Genomic DNA, 27,102 nt, shown 5'->3' with positions numbered 1-27,102 from the left:
TGTCATAGCTTTGATCACAAGGACCTACAGTACTTTGTTCCTGGCACTCAAACCTAATCCCTTAATTGTTTTACACTTGACATATCTTCATTAACTGAGAGGATCTTTCAGCCAAGGATTCTGTCAAGGTTGGTAGACAGATATGTGTTTGTAGGTTTATGTGTACGCACATTATGTACAGAGTGTGCATAGATACAGAGAGTGTTCTATCTTCTAGTAAGGATCACGCAAGACAGCTGGCTCAAGTTGACAACCTTTAATGGTGAGGAACTGGGCACCGACAGATTTACAGCACCTACTTTTATACCCCAGCTGGCAGGCTGGCGATCAATCCGAGCCGGTCCCGTTTCCCGCTGCCAGCGAGGACCAATCGGCGGCGGCTAGCTTTGACAGCCCGGAGCTGTCACTGTTAGCCACGCCTGCGCTGTTTAACGACGCTCTGACAGCTGAGAGCTGTCAAGCCGTCGCACCTGTGCATTTGCCCTCGGCAGCCTTTGACAGCTGTCAAAAGCTGCCGTGTGTTCCAGACCAGTTTTACCTCATAACTATTTACATGTAATACATAACCATAACATTAAATACATAACAGAGAGCTAGATAGACAGACAGACTCATCTGTACATAACGTGAAAGGAGAAGATATTCTAATGCAAAAAGAGTCGATGAGATCTCTAACATACTGTACATCAGTTCCATTAATGCAGAAACATTCTTTAATCTTTTTCTTTTAATTTTAGCTCATGCAGTTTTTCTTAAAAAAAAAAATCAAACCACTCAAAAGCAGAAATGGTGGTTGAGAAGGTTTCACATACATATGGCTTGCTCCCCACGTGATCATTGTTCTCTTAAAGCTTTCAATTGCCTGTATTAAGCCTAGTGCTAAGTCTGCTCTTCTACATTTTTATGTGCTGTTTTGCAATTGCATATGATTCCTGTTAGCTAAAACGCTAAACTTTAATCTGCTCACTTAAGCTGTGCAAACTTTGTAATGGCCTTTATATAAATCTGCTTTCTCAAACATGTCTATTTTTTCTGCTTATATTGCTATATATTTAGCTAAAGCAATTATAGCTGTATTTATTTCTATTAATCCACATTACTTGGTAGGCATCAGAGTCTCAGCCTCAGCTGTCTAATCTTTCAAAAAGATTATTTTAATTTTTTTAAAAAAATAGAAGCTGACACACGCAAAGCAAAGCACCATTCCCAGGCATCATATTTATTTCCAATAGTGCCTCTGAGCACCCTTCAGGTTCATAAACATTCCTAGGAAATAAAATTGATGGGAAGACAGTCCAGTGCTATGTCTGTAAAACTGTCCTGTTGTCCATTGGGAGGGGAGAGAGAGAGAAAAGTAACCCAAATGATAAGAAGCTAGTAAATGGATATTTTATGGCTGGATTAAACTCTAAAACAATCATTTTATTAAAGCACACATTCTATCATAGCCGCCATTTTGTGACAGCAGGCACCTCAAGCAGGCACCCATCTACTGTATTTATTTTACAGCATGCAAAAACCATTCAATATTTTAACTCTGAATTATTACAAATTATTCTGATTAATCCCTATCCCCCAAATTTGCCTATTCCTGACCCATGATGAGAGGTTGTGGTGAATCTAGATAAGCAGTGGCTCCACAGGGGACAAATTATCTCGTAAATGGCCACTCAGCCCAGGTGGAGAAACATCTGGGTGAAACATTTCAAAGCAATTCTGCCTTAATTAACACAATAGAAAGGAAGCTAGGAAATTCCTACTAAAGATTCTAAGTTTCTGAATTTGCCCCTGAACTGCAGTACAGGTAGATTCGTGACATCTGTGCCATTCACCTTTCCTTGGTCTTTTGTGTCTTTTTTTGTTTCCCTTGTCTTTGCCAGCTATACAATCCTTGGTCTTTGACACTTCTATGAATTTAAATGAAATCGCTAGTAGTTCTTCTTGGACCACAGTCTTCACTTAACAACTGAAATTTTCTTGATTTGTAACATTGCCTGTTTGGTTTTTTTTTAATTTCATGCCCAGATCAAACCTTAAACTGCCAAAATGAGGTTACCATTTTGGTTTTATCATTGGCCAGAAACAGATAACTTTCAGTGCATTCTACTGATAGTAACAGACCAACCAATGGGCCAGACTCTCCATCTTTCCACATTCACACAGTGTGTTGTTATCCACCAGCAACCCCCACTCGAGCATATTGGTTTTATCCTTAGGGACTGACTCCTCAGCCTATTCAATGTCCTCCAAGTGACATAGAAGAGATCAGGTCCCTTAGCCATGTTCCCTTCTCGGATTATTCCTAGTTCCATAAATTATTTCCTCCATCTTCTAATTCAGTTTTGCTCCTACGTGCCTTCAAGAATATTTGTTCATTGCCTGTTATGTGTTTTTTAATTTTTTTTAGGAAAAATTAAATACAGGTTTTTTTTTGTCAAAGTTGAATTGCTGAGATGATTGCTAACCTCTCTAGCTACTCAAGTTGCCATAGAAACAGGAGGGAGGAAGAGTTTGGGAAACAAACGGGAATTTCAAGAAGCCACCCATGGACTGTGACACCCAAGGTCATCCAAAGCAGGTGTCTGGCAGAGAAGTGGACCGTTCCCATAACAAACAGAAAGAACGTGATTGGGCAACATGAAGACATGGAGGGTGGGGTATGAAAAGCTATTGTTAAGTAACCAGAATTTTGCGCAGGAAAACTAGAGTTGATTTTACTTCTTCAGTGCCGGGATGTATATTCAATAAATTTTATTTCTTATGACGCCTCAAGACTGTAGAGTTTCTTCAATATTGAATTTTGACAAGTGAAATTTGAGCCTTTCTATTGAATTTAGGACTTTCTAAAATCTTTGGGGGGAAAAATAGGGTAGCCAAGGGAATACCTATTAAAATTATATTCCCAATGCAGTCTATAACATGTATCATTCATATTATTTTTTATTTATTTATGTATTTATTTATAAATTTTATTGGCTGCCCATCCTACCATAGGGTAACTCTGGGTGGCTTACTGCTACACATACAGTGAAAACATTAAAAGTTAAAATCAGACATTAAGACCAAGGACACATGGGGAAGGCAGACACAGAGTGTGGGGGAGGTGGAATCTGATATTACTCAATCAACCATCTCCATTATGTTGATCCCCCACTGGGACCCCAAGCTGACTGGCACAGCCACGTCTTTAGGCCCTTACAAAAAGATAAGGTTGGGGCCAACCTCACATTGTGGGGCAAGGTGTTGCAGAGGGCAGGAACAAGAGCAGAGAAGGCCCTCCACTAGCAGAAATAATTGGGCTGACAGGACCTGCAGCATGCCTCTTCTGCTGGCATGAGCAGTATGGGTCAATTCCAATGGGGTGAGACAGCCCCTCAAGTAACCTGAACCCATGCCATGAAGGACGACTGTAAAGGTGATCACCAATACCTTGAATTCCACCTGTAAGCAGGCTGGTAACCAATGCAGCTCATGGAGAAGTGGTGTTATAGTGGCCATTCTTGGGGGTCACAGAACTACCCATATTGATGGTTCTGCTATATGTTATAGTACAAAATTGTTCTCATCTGATTTCCCACTTGGAGAGAAGCCGGGTGAGTGCAGTGGCTGGTAAAGGTAGAATTGTGAGTCGAACATATGCATGTCATCCCCACATAGTTTGGTGAAGGCACAAGGGTGTGTGTCTCACAAGGGCTTTGGGGGTTTAGACTGATACAACAAATAGCACCCACAACCTTCTTGTGAACACTTCTTGCCTCTTTTTATTAGCAAATAAAAGGCAGGTTACTAGGGTCATTTTCAGAAATGCAAAGCAATTCAGGCACTATTTATTATAGTAGCTAAACAAGCTGGCTTCCTTTTCTCTGCTCTCCTACCCCCTCCAGCTTTTCTGATAAGTGATAATGAAGTGGCAATAAAACAGTGAACCAAAGGCTTGATTCATGTGTGTCTGTCCAAGCATTTTAAAGTTAACACTCTCTCTCCTGGGTAAAGCATTCAGCCTACTGCACTGATTAAATGTGATGATTGCTTTTCCAGGCTCCTACTTAGAGTTAAGGAAGAGGGATAATTATGCAGGGGCTGGCAGGACACGGTCTTTCACTCTTTCAGCTTCTGTAGAAGCCATCTGCCTCAGTTAGAAAAGTCCCTTGGTGTTGTCTCCTATGTCTTTGGGCCATCTACTGTAGAACTGCATCTCTTTCCCATGATCTCTGAAACTGGCCTTGGAACCAAACTTTCTTCACCAGTTCAAAACAACAGAGTCCATTTTAAGAGACCAGTCATTTTTTTTCCTCTCTTTCCCAGAAGTCTGTCCTTTGAATCTCCAACCTCCTCCTCCTCTTCTTCCTCTTCCTCTTCCTCCTCCTCCTCTCTCTTCCCAGCATAGCAGCTGCCCTCTTTCTTGTGAAGAAAAAGTTTCAGATTCTCCCCATCCAGGTTTCTACGGTCGACTAAAAAAGAAATAGATACGTTTACAGTAATATCAATTAATGATGTTTCACCAGTTTTTCGCTATTAGGTTGCGCAGTAGGATTCAGTTTTCGCTTGAGCTACAGAAAACTCCGAAAGAATTTTTCATGTTCTTAAATGAGCACAAACACCTGAAAGATGTTTTAAAATGCCAGGCATTTTTCACAGACAAATGATCACGTAGAGCTTCTTTGTATTTGCCCAGTTTCTATTTGACGATGTCATAGAGAGGACTGTATGTGGAGAAAGTCAAAGGGGAGGCAAACAATACCAATATGCAAGAGGTAAAGTTTGCAACACAATGACACAACATTGCTTTTGTTGTCTCTGTGTGTGTGTTTTTGCTTTTAATAAGAAAAGATAAACAACAAGATTTCTGGGAAGAAGAGAGAAAAAAGATTACTGGTTTCCTATCTATCTTCTTCATCATCTTCATCTTTATCATCTTCATCATCAACATTATCTATCTATCTACCTATCTATCTATCTATCTATCTATCTATCTATCTATCTATCTATCTATCATCTCATCTATCTCATCCCATCCTATCTGTCTATCTATCTGTCTGTCCATCCATCCATCTATCCATCTATCCATCCATCATGTCTCTCTCACTATCTCTATCATCTATCACCGTGGTGGCGAACCTAGGTGGCACAAAGAGCCCTCTCTGTGGGCACGCGTGCCATCGCCCCAGTCCTAGGCCTTCAGCTGCATTTTATAAAATCTTTTCGCTTTAGGCCTCCGCCGCCGTGTGCAAAAAAAAGTTCAATCAATTTCAACTTCTCGAGGAAAAAAAAGATCTCGCAAAGTTGGAATTGATTGATTGAACTTTTTAGTCCCAACCAGTCTGCTGTTACCACCGTAGCCATGCCCACCCAATGGGCCACACCCACACAATAGGCCATGCCCACCCAATAGGCCACACCCACCTGTCACCCTAGGATCCATAAGTGGGCTTTGGGTTGCAGTTTGGGCACTTGGTCTCTAAAAGGTTTGCCATCACTGATCTATCATCTCTGTCTACCTGTCTACCCATCTACTATATCAATCTTTGTTGTTGTATTGCCATTATCCATTTAATGAAAGAGGTTAAACCTGTAAGATACCTCTGATCATAACAAAATAAGAAACTAAACTATTGTGTTCTTCTTTCTCCCCTCCCTCCTTTTCCTAAAATAATAATAATAATAAAAATCAGCTGAAGGTGCCTGTGGAGGAACTCTTCGTGGGACCAGTGGAATTATTTCAAGTCCTCACTTTCCTTCAGAATATGACAATAATGCAGACTGCACGTGGACCATTCTGGCAGAGCCAGGAGACACCATAGCTCTGGTTTTCACAGATTTCCAACTGGAAGAAGGCTATGATTTCTTAGAAATTAGCGGCACTGAAGCCCCATCCATATGGTAAGTTAACACACAAGAGCAAGCACTGCTTTATAGAAGATATCTCTCTTTCTCTCTCTCTCTCATAAATTCTTCTATCCTTTTAATCAAAAGTCTGCCTAAATTTCTGCTACTACATGAAACATTATACAAATGCTCCACTGTGTCTTATTTTGGGGAAAAATATGAAAATAAAGGAAGGAGGGGAAAGCAGAGGGGAACCTTATAAAAAAAATGCTAAACTTGATGAAATGGTAGGATAGTGCCCTCTTATGGATGGATCAAAAAATATTCCATTTTGTGAGTCATCTTAACCTTTTTAATGAATTGCACTTCAAAAGTATTGTTATAATGGAATGAGTTGCTTATTTTGATAAAGAGAGAACAGATTCTACTGTAATCCAGGGATATATTGTGATTGTACTGCTGCCAAGCATGAAGTTAAACATGGTGAAGAATTAGCAGCTGTTATTGGGGAATATATTGAAGAGTTAAGTAATTTTTTTTAAGCTGGTGGAATTTCTACAAATAATTATATGTTTTTAATTATATGTATGTCTTTTCTATAGTCTATTCTCCAATCATTAGATAATTTATGCCCACTGGTAGCATTTAATATCAAGAATAAGCTTATCTAATAGACTTAACTGACATTTTTATTTGTAATTAAGTTTAACTATGAATGTTTACCTTACTACAGCGGATATACCCTAAATATATTGCATATATTATAACACGACTAAAATTAGATTGGTTGTTTGTGGATTTGTTTAGTATGAAAACCTCAACGTCTTAGTTGAAAGTAGTGAAAGTGACAGCAAGTACTTTTATTCCAGTTACTTTGACCAGTTCTCAAATATCATGCTGTTGCAGTAATAGTCACCCCAGAAATAGAAGTATTTTTCCTATGGTTAATGTACTGAGTTAACGATAGAGTGTATGTATATATATATATATATATATATATATATATATATATATATATATATATATATATATATATATATATATATATATATGAAGCAACAGTGGCTTTAGTGCTATATGTAGGCATTGTCTTTGTGTGAATTTTCCATTCCACCCACATTCTCTCAGCACAAAAACTACATTTATGCTTTGTGCTTATCCAGAGCTCACCCAGTAATTTTTAACTGGGAAAAAAATGCATATTGTGATGGTGTATAGTAAGCCAGATTCCCAGGAGGGAGGAGGGTGCATTCAGTTCAGACACATACTATAGTTTGGCAAGATTCTGTCTATGGGTGAGGAACAATAAAGAAATTTGCTTGGAAGAATCATAGTGTGGTCTTCTTGGTTTTTTGAAGTCTTGTAGGGACATACATATATAAACATACTGCCATAGCAATCCAGATAGGAATAAGGCAATTCATTGCATTTTCTTGAGTTACTCAGAATGAAATGCTTGGGGGTTCAACTTTGTCACTTGTTCCAAGTTTTCCACAGAAGTTCTTCTCCAATTTGAAGAGCTTATTGTGTTGGAATGTAAAGAAAGGCACTGACTGTCAAAAAGGATGAAAATACACACTCACATGCTGTATGGAAATTACTATTACTTGATGCTTGTAACTTTATGAAAATGCCTTGATAAAGAGAAGCGAAAAAGTGGAAGGATTAGATTCAGTGACTGACTGCTCTGCCCTCAAATCAGAACGATTCTTTGAAATTGGTTGAGAAATTGAGCAATATCGAAGCTATTGTTTTTACTTGAATGATTTGAGAACTGTATTTTATTTAATGGAAAAAAGAGAAGGGAGTTAATCCATATGCTTTTTTATCACCCAAAGTCACTTCCAATTCTTTCACAAAGGGCATCATTACTTCTGGCCACTCTCTGTCTTCTTTCCACAAAACCTCACAACCTGCAGTTTGAAATTTTCCACACATTATTTCCACTGTAATATCCAGTTTTACTGCAAATGTTTTTGTTTTAATTTATTTTTATTTATTTACATGTATAAGCCACCCATCTCACTACTGAATGACTCTGTTCTTGTTCATGTTATTGCCTTCTCTCCCAAATCAAAACAAAACTACAATCTGCATTGCTCAAATGCCCTTGATTTCTATGAAATTCAGCATGTTTCTTGCACTTAAACTGTTTTAATGTTCTGATAAAACCAGAAAGGTTATAGACATTTCTTTGCCCCCCCCCATGTTTGGTATGAAACATCAGTTGGGACAAAATACTTCTGGAGTAACACAAAAATAGGACCAACATATGGTCCCATTTTCCAAGCGAAGTGTGTGGCCTCAGGGTACACAGGCGGGCTTAGTTCAACTTTAATACAAGTTTAGCTATATAACCTTTTATTTAGTAACTGTTCAAAGTTACAATGGCACTGAAAGAAATGTGACTCATGACCGTTTTTCACACTTACAATCACTGCAGCATCCCCACAGACACTTAGCAATTTGCATATATGGAAGATGGTTGCAGTTTCACAGGGTCATATGATCACCTTTTGTGATCTTCTGACAAGCAAAGTCAATGGGAAGTCATATTCATTTAACAACTCTGTTACTAACTTAATTCTGGAGGTACACTTAACAACTGTGGCAAGAAAGGTCACAAAATGGGGCAAAATTCACTTAAGAAGTGTCTTGCTTAATGATGGAAATTTGAGGATCAGTTATGGTTGTAGGATGAGGACTACCTGCATAACCTATTGACATCCCTGGAGATGGCCTTGAGAGAAATATTTAAAGAAAAAAAAGGGCCTTCTTTCAGCAACAGGAAAGGGGGTAGTATTAGGAAGATATACAAGGGTGGTTCCTCCCTGACCTACAGGGGTATAAGAGAGAAGGAAAGAAGGACACAGTCAGTCTTTCAAGATTCTTATATAATATAGCGGCTTATTTCCATAAACCTTTGCTCTATTCCTGTGGTGGACTCTGTTTCCTGGCCAGGACAACCTGGAAAGGCTGATGTAACTAGAGCTAAAATGCATCTGACAAAGTATTAGGTAACATTTAGGGTGGTGCCCAAAGGCCAACCAGGGGATTCAACTATTCTTATATGCCATTTTTCCAAGAGAGAGCTTTTCAAACTTTATAACTAGTTTTCGAACTATGAAGTATAGTTTTGTTGATGACCATTGTACCTTAATCAGTACCTTAATCTCCCATTTCACAGCAGATGGGCACATAGACTGGAAAAGGGGCACTTTGCTTCAATAGATTCATTGAATCTCATTAAAATGACATTAAAATGGTTCTGTCTTTGTTATCTGTTGTTAGTAGGTGTTTCATAAATATCTGGCTGGTGGGTTTGGAAACAGTGTGCCAGTTTAAAAGGCATATATAAAATTCGATCCAACAGCACTTTCTGGTGTTCTCAGAAATCTTACTAGATTTAATGGGCTTATTAGGCCCAGCATTTTTTTTTCCAAACAAACATTTTATTTATTTAGAAGGGTTAAATGGGAAGTTAGTATAAGAAAGGATCAAATCTGATGCCAATTAACTTTTTTAAGTAGCAAAGCTAATTTTAACCTATTTACCACAAACTACTGTGTAATCCTACAGAAAACATAATGTAAATTGTGAAAGAACTGAAACAGATGTTGATTAATGACCCAAAATTGTTCTCTGCATAGAAATGAAGATTTTATAGAAATAAAGATTTTTGTTGTTTTGCTTTTAAGAATTTTTATTGAATGAGTGCTGCTTTCAAAGTAATAGGTGCTGTTGGAATGTTAAAACATACATAATTATGCCTTTATGTTATTTTTATGTTTTGTTTTGAAAGTCTTTAGTTCCTCTAATTGAGCACAGACCTGACATATAAACATTTAAAACTCAAGAATAGCTATGTTTAATGCAATTTAATTAAAGCTAATTATTAAATAAGTTGCATAGTTGTTAAACATGACTATGTCCTGATTTGATATGCATGGGTGTCATGTATCTATTCAATTTAATAGGAGCTGCTGCTACATAATTAAAACCCAATCATCTGTGTTGATTTCTGTGACCATACTTGAAAGCAAATTCCTACTTTTCCACAATAATTAGTTATTCTAATAATTAACTGTGACTTTGTTTTTCATTCTCTTTATTATTATTTTTATTCTGGAAGAAATAGTCACGGGGTGTGTGTGTGTGTTATCTAGAGCAATCTAAAAGTTTTAGCAAGAAATGTAGTTCCTATTTTTTTAATGGAGGCAAAAGGGAGAATTAGCATGAAAATAACCTTAAATAGTCAGCAATTTAATTCCTTAATAATTCCATTCTTCGATTAGATCAGATCAGCCAGTGTAAGAGTATTTGCATTCAAACATGATACCTTATTTTAGAAATCAAACCTACATTTTCCCAATCTTCACTGAATGATCCATTGGCCTTTATAGCAGGTTAATATTATGGATCATCTTGTCAGATTTTAAAATAGGTAAAAGGTTGATACTTATGAGAATTCCTTTTCTTAATTGTTTGTTTGGGAAACATACATGTAAATTATATATTTCTTTGACCTGAAAATATTCTTTACAAAAGGATAATTTTATAGTGCATAAACAAATGAACTTGATGGCTTATCGTTGTTCTTAAGTATTTTGGGATTTTTTAACAGGTGATTTTTAATGGCATATCTGAATGCAAATTCTTTTCTTTTCAAAAATGGCTTGATTTTAAAAAAATGATAATTGTACCCCAATATGCAAATAATTCAGTAAGAATTAATGAGGTATGTTTGCATTAATATGTGAACCAAATAACACCCATATTCCTAACTCATCTCTGCTGTAAATCATAATTTTTTAATAGCCTGAAACTGTGAATTGATTAACTGAATCCTTACTAAAGAAACTTGAATATAGGTGAGTCACAAAGTTACAACTGACATCGTTATTGTTTATTAACACATAAATAATACTGCTGTGAGTAGTGAATACCTGTGGCAATTTTTCAACTATAAAAACATAGGTATTTCCATTTATTTATTTTCTACTTTTTTATTTTTTTATAAATAACTCAAGGCAGCGATTGTACCTAATACTCCTTCTTCCTCCTATTTCCACCACAACAACAACCATGTGAGGCGGTCCGGGCTGAGAGAGAATGAGTCTTCAAAAGCTTTCTTGCCTAAGGCGGGACTAGAATTCACAATCTCCTGTTTTCTAGCCTGGTGCCTTAACCACTAAACCAAACTGGCTCTTAATCACTAGATTGCACATAGGAAATAGTCTGTCAGATGTGACAATTGCTAACTGATTTGTGATATTTCATCTAACCCACAGGTGTCAAACTTGATCACATCACATGATGTATTGTGACATTTTTTGCCTTTGTGGAGCCGGGGTGGGTGTGGCCTGCATGTGATGCATCTGGCCTGTGGGCACCGGTTTGACACTCCTGATGTAACCACTTATACCTAAGGACCCAAAACGTGGATGGAAGGTGAAAAGCTTGTGACACTAAATTGTGACACTAAAAAATAAATAAATGCAGAATTGAGGTTTTGTGGTGTATTAGAACCATGCAGAGCAATCAAAGAGAGGTTTTGCCAAGAGCATTGGTGTGATTGAAGGCCCTTCTTCAAAGTGTTAAAGCCAGAGTTTTCTCTGCAAGAATTGGCCCCTTTCAAAGATATTTTTCCTGGCTACCAGAATGTGGATCTGTATGCGCAGCTACTTTGCTTTTCTGGTAGTCCCAGTAGAAGTGTTTGTTATGGAACAAGGCCACCAAAATGGAATTTGTTGTGTAGGGTTTCTATTCCATTGATGAATGGATACCTACAGAAACAGTCTTGCGGAAAGTTATAACAGGAAGACATTTCTTAATTCTATTGCTGAAATATTGCATGTAAACAAGATCAGTATAATAATCTGAAATTTATTTGGAACTGTTGATGAAATGTCAGGGACCTTTCCAACCCATCTGTGGATAACCAGTTATCTAAACCTATTCATCAATTGACACAGTACAATTTGTGAAAGCTTCCATGTGGTAGTTGATCTTCTTAAGTATTGAAAGTGGAATACAATATTCCATAGCTAAAAGGATTGAGTGCAGTTATTATTTCCTCTGCTGAACATGTGCTGGTGCTAATATTCCTAACACACCAAAGTATGCTGAATTTATGAGGGTTCTCCCACTAAAACAGCTCTGAAAGCAAAAGCTAGTAAAGCTATTAATGGTAGCAATAGAGTAGCATAATTGATTGTCTCTCATACTCTAATATGTAGTTCTTGCTTAGAGACTAATCAACTGCTAAGATCAAAATGTGTTTGGTTTGCAGGATGAACGGAAAGAACTAAATTGATGCTTAATTCATAGGGCATTAGCACTTCTTAGGCACCTGCTAATTTACTACCTCCTGCATTAACAAAATACAAAGGCATAATTCATATCCATCATTCCACAGCTGAATGTCAGGAATACAAGACTGAGCATATGCTTTTATAACTTGTAAATGACCTATGATGTAATTTGCTAGTGCACAATAAAATACATAAAAGCTAGTCAGTTTCTAAAACATAAGATATATTTATAGAAAGTTGACAGTCAATTTCCTTTGGCAATTCATAATTGGCTTTCCATTTCATTCAGGGGCAAACTATATTTGAGTATCAATAAATGGGAGGGAGTATAGTTAAACTAAAGCTTGCCATATTTCCTCAGTGGAATGGAGGTTTGTAATCCTCCTGAATTTAGAAAATGAAATGAAAAGAAAAGCAAGGCCAAACCCATCCTGAGCCTTCAAGAGATTTCTATATAAGCAAATTCCTTCTCTAATTATTTAGACTTTCTATCAAAAATGATTTCTTAAGATTTTTAGCATACTTTTTAGAAGATGGATGACAGGACTTATCAATACATATCTGATTTTCAAAGTCCAGGGCAACTAATGGTCTTGTCCGGTGTCTGAAAATAAACATTTCACAAACACTCATGTATTTGTTTTCCTCTAGCATTCCATTATACCAAAACCATTGAGTTTACACATTCACATCTATTTCTTCATAAAACAAATATGAAACAATTTGAAATTGATTTGTTCATGCAACAAAGTTTTCTTAACTGTCCCTAAACAATTTACTCCTCTTTATTATGTGACTGAATGCGTATCTTGGTATGAATCCCAGCTGGAGGACATAGATGTATTCTTAAAGCCAAAAAAACCTCATAACAATTCAATAGTAGATAGTAATTAATGGGTAACATGTATAATACCTCGGTATGAAAACAGATTGTTAACTACCGGTAGATACTTCTGCAAATGAAAAACAGAGAAAATATTTGATAAGTCATCCTGCAACCCATAACACTGAAAATATCCTTGGGAGGTTGTGAGATTTCAGGAGTTTAGAAATTGTGATGATAGAAGTAGTGAGTGTTAAGAATGTGGCTCAATATCCCAAAACAAACAAACTCACTTGGAATTCCAGCAACAAAGTTTTATTTAAAAAGAAGCGTTTGCAAAGGCATGGTGAGCTGAAACACACACAGGAGTTCAGTCACACCTTACAGAGCTGTTTGACACATTTTTATATCCTATCCCTGACGCAGATTCCCCCCTCCCCTATCGCACTAAACACCCCTTCCCTAATCATCCGATAAACTATCCGGACCGCCTAAAACCACTGCCCCCTCCCTAACCCTTTTCCAAGAAGCCCCCTTTGTGGCCACTCTATCTATCACCGTCTACTATTCTATGAACAAAGCTTGCTTTTTATCTGTCTGCAGTTATGTATTGAGCTCTAAACTTACAGGTGCTATTTTTCCACTACTTGCGGTTTCAGTTAGCTAGTGTTTTCAACTTGTCACATTTATTTTCTTGCTTTGCACTTGATTACTGTGTCTTTAAGGGTACAGGGAAGGGATCTGGGGGGGGTGCATTCTTACTACACTATGGAAGAGCTCAGAAGGGCCAACCAGCTAGCTCAGGAGTTTATAAACTTAGAAACTTTAAGACCTGTGGACTTCAATTCCCAGAATTCCTCAACTAGCCATGAGGGCTGAGGCATTCTGGGAGTTGAAGTCCACAAGTCTTAAAAGTGCCAAGTTTGAAGAACCCTGAGCTAGCTGGTAGTGGTGCATATTAATAAACATGGATAAATTCATCATACATTTGTCAGTGCAAAGGGAAAGTGATTCAGCAAAGGAACAACCACCAAAGAAATTAAAACTGGTATTTTTTTTTACTTTTTTTCCTACAGTTTGTAACAGTTTATTAGATTATAGAATAAAATACAAAAGCAAATAGTAGGACACAGTGGGGAGGAAAAAGGGGGGAAAAGTGAGGGGGAGAAAGGATAACGAATAGAGTTCCTCTGTTGCAGTAGAAGGAAGCATTAACATTGAAGCTCAACTTTTTACTTTTCCATATTATAAAAAACTAGCCATTTCTATAACAACAAATGAATCTAATCAATAAAACGTACCACCCCTTTTTTTAATCATCAAGTATTTGACACCTTACTAAGAACTGGTGGTACTCAAATATTGTCATGTCCTAAAAGTGGTACAATCTGTGAAAAGGTTGAAAAGCTCTGTTCTAGACTATGCAGGAACAGGTTAAAAACAGTTTAAAAACAGGTTAAAAACAATCTCCGAACCATAATCAAGTATAAGTGGACAATGTCAATTCTATCTGGATTTATTTGAGAGTCTGCTCAGCTCTGAGTTAATAATAATAATAATAATAATAATAATAATAAGTTGGAAGGTACCTTGGAGGTCATCTAGTCCAACCCCCTGCTCAGGCAGGAAACCCTATACCATTTCAGACAAATGGCTGTCCAGTCTCTTCTTAAAAACTTCCAGTGTTGGAGGATTCACCACCTCTGGAGTCAGGTTGTTCCACTGGTTAGTTGTTCTAACTGTCAGGAAGTTTCTCCTTAGTTCTAGGTTGCTTCTCTCCTTGACTAGTTTCCATCCATTGCTTCTTGTCCTGCTTTCAGGTGCTTTGGAGAATAGCTTGACTCCCTCTTCTTTGTGGCAGCCCCTGAGATATTGGAACACTGCTATCATGTCACCCCTCACCCTTCTCTTCATTAAACTACACTTACCCAATGCCAGCAACCGTTCCCTATATGTTTTAGCCTCCAGTCCCCCAATCATCTTTGTTGCTCTTCTCTGTACTCTCTAGAGTCTCAACATCTTTTTTACATCGTGGTGACCAAAACTGGATGCAGTATTCCAGGTGTGGCCTTACCAAAGCATTGTAAAGTGGTATTAGTACTTCACGCGATCTTGATTCTATCCCTCTGTTAATGCAGCCTAGCACTGTGTTCACTTTTTTGGCAGCTGCAGCACACTGCTCATATTTAAGTGATTGTCCACTAGGACTCCGAGATCTCTCTCACAGTTACTACTGTTGAGCAAGTTACCACCTATACTATACCTGTGCATTTGATTTTTCCTGCCTAAAGGTAGAACCTTACTTTTTTCACAATTGAATTTCATTTTGTTAGATAGCGCCTACTGTTCAAGTCTGTCCAGATCCTCCTGCATCTTAAGCCTATCTTCTGGAGTATTGGCTATTCCTGCAAGCTTGGTGTCGTCTGCAAATTTGATGAGTTCCCCATCTGTCCCCTCATCCAAATCATTGATGAAGATGTTGAAGAGCACTGGGCCCAGAAAAGAGCCCTGGGGCACCCCACTACATACTTCCTTTCATGTAGATGCAGTTCCATTGAGGACCACACGCTGAGTACGGCCTGTCAGCCAGCTACGAATCCATCTGGTGGTGATGCTATCTAACCCACATTTTTCTATCTTATCAAGTAATAGGTTGTGATCTACTTTATCAAATGCCTTACTGAAGTCCAAGTAAATTATATCTACAGTGTTCCTCTGGTCCACTAATTTTGTCACTTGGTCAAAGAATGCCATAAGGTTTGTCTGGCATGATCTGTTTTTGACAAACCCATGTTGGCTTTTAGTGATAACTTTGTTCGCATCAAGGTGTTCGCTGATTTGTTGTTTGATTATCTTTTCCAGAATCTTCCCAGGTATTGAGGTCAGGCTGATAGGTCTGTAGTTTCCTGGATCTATTTTTTCCCTTTTTTGAATATGGGAACTACATCAGCTCTCTTCCAGTCCTCTGATAGTTCCCCAGTGCTCCAGGATCTTTGAAAAATATAGTTCAGTGGTTCTGAGATCACGTCTGCCAGTTCCTTGAGAACCTTGGGGTTTAATCCATCTGGTCCTGGTGATTTGAACTCATCTAGGCTGCTGGACAGGTGCTCACTTACCATTTTCTTGCCTATCTTAACTTCCGTTTCTATTCTGTTTTTTATGGCACTGGTTTTGATGCTTCAAACTTTGCAAATAGGCTACTTGTTTCTAGGAAACTAGGCTTGCCCCACATACACACATTTGCAGGAGGTATTAAATTGGACTTGTTTAACAAACCCTTCAAAGCCTATATAGCTTAGAATGAAGAAGAAAGAAGCTGTATGGACATTTCATAAGTTTTCATCATTTTTAATCCCTATGTTTTAAGAAATTTTTCACAGCTACAGTAGTTTTGGCAAATAGTTGCATCATCTAGCAACTCCTAAGAATTTCTGGGGGGGAGGGATATTTGGAAGTAGCTCTATGTTTTTATGTTTTAAGTAAGATGAGCAGGAAAGTCAGAGATTTGTCATCAGACACACAATTGTTATTGCAAAAAAAGGAAAAGGGAGATATATATGTTACCTTTTCAGTTTAGAATTGCAGGTTTTTTATATCAGTTGGTTCACATTTTTTTTTCAAATTATGAGTTATAGAACTGCAATATAATATACCTAATATAATTAATGCAAGTAGTGTGTCTTGTTTAATATATGCCACAATATATTGGCATGTATTGTGGCATATATTAACAAAAGATTCCACTGGCTGTGATGAGCAGTATGTATATTTTTTTTTTAACTGAAGATCTTTTTGATGGAAAACCAATCCAATTTCTCAAACTTCTGATATTAGATTTTTGGCAGCAGCTTCAGTTTATTCTTCCATTAGGATGAACCTTCACTCCATTTTATTTATTTATTTATTTAGTATATGGCAACACCATTTTCATATTAGTAAATAAGTATGGATGTCAACAAAACACTTACCTGGAGGATCTCATTATTCACAAAAAGAGCCTTGGTGGAGCAGTGGGCTAATGCCTCCTTAAGTAACACCAGCTGCCTGCAATTAGTGCAGGTTCACATCCCACCAGGCTCAAGGTTGACTCAGCCTTCCATCCTTCCGAGGTAGGTAAAATGAGGACCCAGATTGTTGGGGGTAATTAAGCTGACTTTGTAATAATGCCGCTTGGGGTGTGTGTGAAAGCCCTAATTAGCAGGCATATACATAGAATGAAGGCTACTGCTAAGGTTGTAAGCCGCCCTGAGTCTTCGGAGAAGGGCGGGATATAAATGTAATTAAAATAAAAAAAATAAAAATAAAAATAAAAATTAGGGTATATCCATAGTTTATTTATTAATGGTTTAATCAGCTCAAATGATTTCACCCCTTTAAAAAAAACAATGTATGAATATGTATGTAGGGACGCGGTGGCTCAGTGGGTTAGGACGCTGAGCTTGTCGATCAGAAGATCGGCAGTTTGGCGGGTCAAATCCCGAGTGCCGTGTAACAGAGTGAGCGCCTGTTACTTGTCCCAGCTTCTGCCAACCTAGCAGTTTGAAAGTATGTAAAAATGCAAATAGAAAAATAGGGACCACTATGGTGGGAAGGTAACAGCGTTCCGTGCGCCTTTGGTGTCTAGTCATGCCGACCACATGACCATGGAGACGTCCTTGGACAAGCGCTGGCTCTTCGGCTTTGAAACAGAGATGAGCACCGGCCCCTATTGTTGGAAATAACTAGCACGCATGTGCGGGGGAACCTTTACCTTTACCTTACAGTGCTCCTTGCAGGAGGTTTATACAAAATTGGTGTTACAACAGATTTTGAAATCAATTCATGTCTATACTTCACTTCTGATGCTTTCACTTTTGGTTTATATGTTGATTCACAAAATTTAACATCTGTCTTATCTACAGTGATATCCAGTGGGAATCCTTTCCTCATATTGTACATCTTCATGAAGTGAAGATATACACTTACACTGAAAGAGTTGTCTATAGCAGATGACTGTGGGTCATCTTTCAATTATTTCTGACATATTTGAAAACAATGGATGGTATGGAAGTGACCAGATAGTAAAAGGTTCATTTTACTTCCTCCCAGAAATGTTGGTAAGTTCCCCTCCCTTTTCTGTCTGGGTTTAATAGAAAAATGTGGGTGTTTGTAGAAGGGAAATCCTTTTTATCTCTTTTCTTTCCATCTATCTTACACAAAACAGCCTCTTATCTCTAAAGCATTCCCTGCCTAAGATAAATCAAGATAAGTTATTTAAGGCAAGCAAAGGATCATTTATTCTCTGTTATCTATTTTACTCCATCCCTATTTTCAGACCTGGCTTTTTTTCATTGACTGGAAAGTATGGTGCTTTTTCATTGTGTTTGAGAAGCTCTACATGCTTCCAGCCTACTTATTTCAGAGAAATAATTTGGGAGTAGAAGCAAGAGAGTTATATAGTGAAAATACATGGAGGTAACCCTTCAGCTTTTGGAGTTTTATGAAAGTTGAACTGAATGAAAATTGCGGGGGTATCTGTTATTGGAAATTTTGTGATGAAAAATGTAAGAGGGATCCTGGGATTAGAGAAAGATAATATAAGAAGTTCTAAATAAGCCTCTCAAACTATTTCCCCATTAAAACTAAACCATATCAACAATGCCCCATAATGAAGGTATGACAAATCTATGGCCTCTTTTATGTCTGCAAAACCTTGGGTGAAGTGGAAAATATTAAATGTGTATGTATGTATATATGTATGTATGTATGTATGTATGTATATAATAAGAATACAATTTAATTACATTTAAATTTAATGAAATCAAATTTAGTTTTTGTTCTGGTTGTGTGACCTTTTAGAAATGCAACCCATGACATGCAATTCAAAGATCAAGTATTGCCTTCAGCCTGAAAACGACTGAATTTCCCTGACATAAGAGCACAACATTGCATAAATAGCTGCTCTCAATTAAAAAGTCAGTGTCCTTCAGAAATGTCACCATGTTTCCTTTCCTACAAAATGGGTTAGTTTGATAATAAAAACTAAAGTTTCATGCCTTGATGGTTTCATCTCCTTGTTAAATGTGGATATTTTGGTACAGAAACCAGAAGTAGCAGAAAGAAGAGAAGAATGCTGCCTGTTATTTGGATATAATTCATTGTAAACTTCTAAATAGATTGTAAACTTTCTTTGCAAGATAAGGAATTAATTTTTCAAAGGACACCACTGGGACTTTGTAAAGAAATCAGAAGGAATAATGAATTTGGTTGATAATGATGATGAAGATAGATGATGATGATGTAGAAAAAGCATTAATTTATCAGAAACCAGAGTTAAATATCTATAAATATTTTTTATTCTACTCAGCTTCCTTGATGATTTCTGCTACCTTTCACCTTTCTATTATCGGTTCACAAGAATGTGAAATCACAGTAGCCAGTTCGTTAGCTTGTCTTGGCCTTCATATGAACTGCATTCTTCCCGAGAACCTAGATGTTGTAATGCAGACATGTCAAACTCGCGACATCACATGACGTCACACAATATATCAGGCGAATTTTGCCATTGCCACCAATGGGGTGGGCGCGGCTTCCAGATGATGCATCTGGCCCGTGGGCCAGCAGTTTGACACCCCTGTTGTTATGTATCCATCTAGTATATGCGCATATCCAAGCATTATGGTCTTTTGTAATTGAAAAATGGAAATTTTGGCAATGTGCAAATTTACTAAGTGCCATCCAACATTTCTGGGTATGCTATCCAGTGTGCCAGTAATCACTTGAACCACACAGTTGGTTTATGCCATCTTTCAGCTTTGATTTTACATCTAGATTCTTCGTAATCTTCTCCAATTGTTTGTCTTCAATTCTACTATCTTTGATATTGCTACATCATTTCAACTACAGTTATATCTGTTGTGTTATGAGCCAAGAGTTTATCATTCTGTATTTGGAAATCCCACAGTACTTTATTATTTTGATTACTATTACTTAAAAGCAACTTCTCCTTAAAGTTCATATCTCAATCTTGCCCAACAACATTCTTCTACAAAGCACTCCACAGTGGTCTAATGATGAAAATAATGTATGCAAAACACAAATTCTCTTCTGTTTGTTCCTCAGCACTTCAGTGAGTCCACCATGAGATGAATATTCTTTAAATCCTGCAGCTTTGGGGGGGGTTTGCAAGGAAGATAAGTTTTAAATAATCTAGCAATTCAGGTATGAAAAATATGGGTAGTACAAAGTTCCCTTCTGTCAAAAAAAATCTTTTCTAGTTTGACTTAAAAGTAAAACCTTGTTTTTTGCCTTACCAAATCTCCTGGCTTAAATTGTAAAGAATATAGGAAAATGAAAAACTGGTCTCCTGACTTCATTCATATCATAGTAAATTGCACACACAAGGAGATTTGTCTATATAATGCTTTGTGCAAAGATTTATGCATCTACACCAGACCAGTGTGAAGCCAGTTTTGACAGCAGGGATCAGGGATCAGTCATGCTATCTTCAAAATGTATGGTAGGCTCCAGGGCTGATGAATTATTTTATGGAGATAAGCTGTTTAATCTGAAACACAGCTGCAATAGCCTCAAAAGTGCAAAAGTCCTGAAAGGAGGGCTTCTGTGTGTTTTGTGAATTTTTCCCTCCATACCCCATGGCCCAAACAGTTTTCTCTCTCCCCCTCTCCCCCTCTCTCTCTCTCTCTCTCTCTCTCTCTCTCTCTCTCTCTCTCTCTCTCCCTTGCCTCAAAGAACACAATCGCTTTGTTAGATTCAGAGGAGTTCTTCAAAAGCTTGCTTACTGTTCTGAAAAGTTTTGATTGGCAGCAGTCGTACTGATTCTCTTTTGTCTTGGGATTGCACCATTTCATCCCATTGGACAGAATGAAACAGCAGCAGATTGTGTCATGAAAGGGCAGCAGATTGGGAGTTCTTTAATTAATTGCTATTGTATTTTTACTTGTGAGGAAAAGAGGTTATGGGATATATATCTGGCACTGAGTAATTGAGCTGGCTTTGTGAGGGCAAACATTTGTATACCCCACCACAACGTGTATGTGTGTGACATTTCAAAAGTAGTCTTGACTGGCCCTGCCTGGGTGGCTGTTCTGGGTTATTCTAGCCTTTTGCTCTTCTTCTTTGAGCTCCATTCATAATGAATCCTCAGGCTGGTATTACAAGCCCTAACAGCATAAGCATCCTGTTTCTTTTTTTCTCTCTCCTAGAGAAAGATTTGAGAATGTTGTCGCAAAGGTGCTTTTCCAAAAGGCAATCGGACTTTCTTGCTATTTTTCCTTGAAAAATGTTTCACTTCCCATCCAACAAGCTTCTTCAGTTCTTTTTTCCCAAAACCAGTCTTTTGGAAAAGCGCCTTTGGGACAACCATGACCTGGATGATTGAAATCTCTACAGACATTTGAGAATGTTGCTTGTTTTTCCTCAAATAAAGTTGTTTTCTACTGGTGGCAGTTCTGGGGCCATTTCATAAAGTCTACACAACAGAGACAAAAGAAGAGATGGACCCACAAAAGTCTTTGTTGGCTAATCCATCTTTAAGAATCAGGCTGTCCTCACTACTTCTTGAGTCACTCTTGCCTATAAAAGTGACTCACAGCTAAGAAGTCAGATCAGGTCATAGTTCTTTTTTGGTACTGAGTTAATAAAACCATTTGCAGTTTCCTTATTTGCAATTGAGAGGGTTCCTGATATGAGATCAGAACAGGCTGTTTCAGAGAAAACACCACAATTGTCTTGGCTTACAACTTGATTTGGTTGCATTGTGTCTCAGGATACGCTAGTGTGGTCTTGGAGAACTTTTATATCCCTAACCCTGTTTGTTGAAGCTAATGGACAGTACTTGTGGGTTATTTATTTATTTATTTCAATTCATTTGGCCATCCATCTCACTACTGTGAGACTGAGAGGTTACCCAGATTTAAAAATACAATTTTAAAAAACCCATAACAATACTAAGTAAAGGCTTAGATGGGGAGGAGCCAGCTACTACTCAACCCTAGTAAAGGTGAGTTTTAGCATCTCTGGATGGAGTATCACTGTCCCAGATAGAGAAAGAGGGCAATTAGTGGGGTCTTGCTGGACTTGCAACTCCTCCTAAAGGAGCAAATGGAAGCCATGACTGAGGTTATTAGGGGAGGGACTTTGTACAAATTCACCTTGTGCACTAATTACACCCATTCCTGGACCGAGATGGCTTGCTCACGGATGCTCCTTAACAAACTCTTATCAAATGTTCAGGCTTTATTAACTGCTATCACACAGGGATTGATTGTTGCTTAAATGAGTAGGATGAATGCGTAATTCAGTTTAAGTCAGTTCTTCTTTAGAAGAAAAACCTCTGTTTTTTCATGTTAGATATGTGATTAGTGTTTTTAATGTGATCTGTAAGATATTGTGCTCACAAGGTATCCACTGGGTGACAATGAAGTTCTCCGTGATCCTGGTTTCAAAGACTGAGAATGTTGGTTTGGTAGCACTGTAAACCCAAACTGCTGTGTTATTAGTAACTATTATGATTGTGCAAATCCTTTGAGAGAAGTGCTTTAAAGCATCCCTTTTCAAATAGTTAATGCCGCCTGTTAGGCACAAGGAACCAGGCCAGCACTGTGAGTTTTTCAGAGTTATTTCTTTATTGTTGCAATGCCTATTTACAAGAATCTCACCAAACTGATTGCATTCTCTTGGAAAGGGTCAGGTAAGGCTTCAGGGAATCAAGGAAGTAAGGTCTGAACTACTTTCTACTGTGCAAGGACGCTGTCCCCCACAATTCTGGATGAAACTCCCACCACACCATCACATTTCTTTTTCCAGATTTGCCGGCTGATTTGGAAGCTCTTCTCAGCTCTTTCCATATTGCCTGCACTGCCTGTTGCTGTGATGGAGGAAAGAGGAAACTTATCTCCACACTTCTTGTTTCATAGTTTCACAGCTATTAAATCGGAAGGTCATCTAATTTAGAAATAATACAGGTTTGAGCTACAATTCTAGAATTTGGCTTTGCATTATCTTTTCAAATCACCACACGTAATGTTTCAACCTGCATCAGTTTTTTAAAATCTATTTTCAATAGCTAAATATATGTGGTTTTTTCAGTATTCACTGCTCAGGTTCTGTGAGTAATAAAGCTGAGTTTGATTTTTTTTTTAAGCATGAGTTGGATCTATGTTTGGCTACCTGGATAGGACCATAGTCCTTCAAGTATTGAGGCCAGAACATTGGATGCAGAGGTCCCACAATGAAAATGTCAAGTATGTCTTCTATTCAGAGGATCCAATCTAGAGCAGAACCTCTTTGCTTTAGACAGAGAATTAATATTTATCGTTGAAACTCTGTATTAGTGAACTTTGGTGAAGTATTCAGCAGAAGCTTTTGGTATAAATATTTTAGTTCTGCTCTTAATCATTACAGCAGGTATTTCCAATTAGGTACCCTCCAGATATTTCACTACTCAGCCAGCATAGAAATACATTAAGTTGCCTGTCAGAATGGATGGCAAAATTACAACATGCATTCAAAATGTCATGTGTGGCTATTCCTGTTTATTAATCCAGGCAAAGATGATTCTGGTTTAGATTTCCATACAGGGCTCAAGGGGACTTTAATCTTCCCTCCATACCAAACTGATTTATGGAATTCTTTCTCCCATGCACACCTTGTTTTATAAAACAGATGCATTCTGCACATTTAGCGAGCCATATTGTTTAGCTCTGAGTATGTCACTCAAGGGGACATTGCTGTAAAGACATACATACTCATTTGTTTCAACAGATTATATTAAATGATTTTGCTCCATACCACATTTCTTTATTGCATCCACAGGGTGGTTTTGTCTAGTTTGGTGTTCTCTTAATATGTTGTCTGACAACTTCCAGTATTATTCAGCTAGCAAGGCCATTAGTTCTTCTGCCGATAAGAAATTCTGGGAGTTGTAGTCAAAATATCCAGAAGATGCCAAAGTAGGGTAGACAGTCCATAACATACAGTATGTGATGCTCAATGCAAATTGCTCCCAAATGCATTTAATTTCACTGACATACAGGTATTATAACTTATAGATGATTCTCTTAATCGCATTTCACAAAGAAATAAAGACAGTCAGTTCAGGACATCCTTTTACCCAAAGAATTCAAACCTAACTTATAAAGCTGAAAAATGAGATGGAACATTTGTTCATGAGATGACTATCAGCGTAGCCTAATTTAGTTGGAAGCTACTGTCATATAAATGCTGAAAAAGATGAGAAAAAAAGGGATGCCTCTGAAGAGAAACTAGACTCTTTGTATAATAGCTACTTATATTAATTAGATGCAAGGCAAAAGGGAATGTATTTTTCAATAGTTTCCACAGATCTCAAAATCCTCTGCATAGTGATTAAAACACCCCTTATGTTACCCTAAAAGTGTTAGCTTTGGATGTGAAAAGTTCCTGTTCTAAATATTATCATCAGGTTAACTTACAGAACCGGGCAGTTGAAGGATGAGATTAATGCAAGGGTGGCAATAATGCAAGAGATTTAGGGTCCCTATTTTGGATCTGAGAAAACAATCACCCTCATTACTCATTACTTCAAGCAAACATAAAAAAGTATATGCCTTTTATTAGCTGGTTTTAACACTTCTTTGGCAAGCCACGTGCTAATTATTGCAGACATTACAATATATTTATTAAAATGAGCAATTACTTTACATGCCTATTAAGATGAAGAAACCTTTCTGTGTACTCTGCTGTCTAAAATTGCCTCTCTAATCTGTTGTATCAATGAGCTGAACTAATTTCATTAAAGTAAGCATTTAGCTTTTCAGCCTTCCCTTTCAAAAAGAACTGTCTGACTTCCACTTAGCTGCTTTGTTTGCACATCTGTTGTACAGCATACAGATGAATGAACAGGCTACTCTTTCTTTATTTCATGAAGCTGAGTCCTTTCTCTTGTCTTGTGAAATTAATTACTTGATTAAAGCAATATCTATTTATTTGGAAAGAGTAATAGGCCAAGCAGGAAAACAATTGAAGTCCAGTTATGCCAAACCTGCAGTATATTGCAGCTGGAATTCAGATTAATTACCATCGAGCTTTCATCCTTGACTTGTTTTGGTGCAGTGACCAGCCTTCATATGCACTGTCTCAATGTGTGTGTCTTCTATTGTTATTCTCCTAAGTTGGATTTGTAGAAAGCACATAAATGAGATAGACACCCACTTAGAACTCTTTCCTACTGGGGAAAAAAAACAAACAAACTGAATTGAAGTCTACCACCTTATGGAAGATTATAAATCTAATTTAGTTCCTTATGACCAAATCCTAGATAAACTTATTTATTTATTTAGTGTCTGGCTGCTACTTAGCGTATAATTGCTTTGAGGGAAGGAAAATTGTATTTCAACCCTTGAATGAAGGAGATAGAGCCATGGTGGCACAGTGGTTATTGTGCAGTATTGCAGGCTCACAACCGGGAGTTCAATTATGACCGGCTCAAAGCTAACTCACCCTTCCATCTTTCCGAGGTCGTAAAATGAGGGCCCGGATTGTTGGGGACAATATGCTGTAAAGCACTGTGAAGCAGTGTATAAGTCTAAGTACTATTGCTATTACTATATTTTAAAGAGGCACGCTCACCTCATTGTGTCTCTGCCCAGTTTTACTTTTCCTAATTATACCAGTGCTTAGATTAAGAAAATAATTATTTCATTGTTATCTGGTTCTTTCTATCTCCCAACCCTCTTTTTCTATGAACTTGAACTTGAAGAAAAAACAGAAGTGATCTCTCTCTTTCTCCTCCTCTTCCTGAACACCATTTTAAATACTGAACAGGGTATGTTTCACTAACCGATGAAGAAAATGGTAAATCCGATCAGTTTTAGCTTGTTGGTAGTTTTCTGCAAATTAAAGGAAAACAATATAACTGCATTGAACTTGGCTAGAACAGTCAAAAGAGGTGGTGGTGGTGGTGGGGAAGCCTAGGTAGAAGAATTGCTCAAGAACTGTTCAGAGAGGTTGGATTCATTATTCAATGGATCCACAGTCAGCATGTTTATATTTAATACATTGCTTGAGATTCATAACTAAATTACAGCAGGATTTTATTCATCTAATCTTGGGGTGTGTTTTTTTAGAATTTCACTATCTGATGCAGAATGTCCCAAAGGTGCTTTTTCAAAAGGCAAACTGAACTGAACTAAGGAAAAACAAAGTCCAGTTGCCTTTTGAGAAAGCATCTTTGGGACAACCATGACCTGGATGACTGAGAATCTCCATAGACATATGCAGAAGATATTCTGCATATCTTGCTTCCAGAAAGAAAGATGGAGGAAAATTACTATGTCATTTCTTGCAATCTGCTGAATATTTTTTCTCAAGATGCTTATTATAAACACATAAAAAGTTATTCTTTCCTTCCATGAGCTTTTCTTCTCAGCTTTTTTCATTTTCTTTATTATCTAGATGTTCCATTTCTCCTATATATTTATTGCTGCATTTTAAAATGTGTTGTCCTTTAGCCTTTTGAATTAGGTCTGTATGCTTAGCTAAGAGTTATATTTTCTCTATCTTTTGGATGCTGTTTTATAGTTAGAAGCATAGATAGGACTGGTTTATAGACATTCCTCATTATATATTTTATATAATTGCACTTAATGTCTGGGCAAAAGGAATAACACGGTCAAGGCAGCTATTTCAGTGTAGCCAAGGTGGGTTTTTATTTACACATGAGAACTTTGAAAAACTATATATTTCTTGGACCAACTGTACTGTCCCTATGCTATTTTATTTAAGGACTACTTTTGAAATTATACATAGATGCAGACATGATTTGCTATGCTTGATTCAGAGTCTTGCTAGATTAGGTCAAAGGTTCACGTATCCCAGAATTTCATGTTGCATGTAGTCAGGATGATCACAGAACTGCAATAACTCACTAAAGCTTTTGTTCCATGGCAGTTGGTATTTAAGGTATGGTGCAACAGTGATCCAGGAGAATAATATGTACAGCCCCCATGGGACCAATGCATCTAAAGATAAGTGAAAACTTTGAAAACTTCTTCACTTAGCTTTATTGCATGAGGATAGATAGCATAAGATGACCTCACATGCCTGCCAAGTGGAAAGGCAAGGTAGAGTACATTGAGATTCAAACCAAGGTGTGTTTGT

At 37.5% G+C, this 27,102-nt stretch overlaps 1 protein-coding gene across 1 annotated transcript in view; it reads left to right on the top strand.

Annotated features, from left to right (window-relative positions):
* CSMD1 (CUB and Sushi multiple domains 1) overlaps positions 1-27,102 on the top strand; it is a gene marked incomplete at its 5' end in the record, with an annotated part of 1,146,395 nt that overhangs the window by 615,090 nt on the left and 504,203 nt on the right. The window contains one exon of the mRNA XM_083350006.1: positions 5,673-5,880. Within this exon, the coding sequence (XP_083206132.1) occupies positions 5,673-5,880 (208 nt within the window). The remainder of the gene's footprint in view (positions 1-5,672; positions 5,881-27,102) is intronic.

Source organism: Vipera ursinii (genome assembly GCF_947247035.1).
Source record: "Vipera ursinii genome assembly, chromosome: 1".
Taxonomy (NCBI): Eukaryota; Metazoa; Chordata; class Lepidosauria; order Squamata; family Viperidae; genus Vipera; species Vipera ursinii.
Note: the sequence above shows the minus strand (reverse complement) of the source record. Positions and strands in the feature narration are given on the sequence as shown.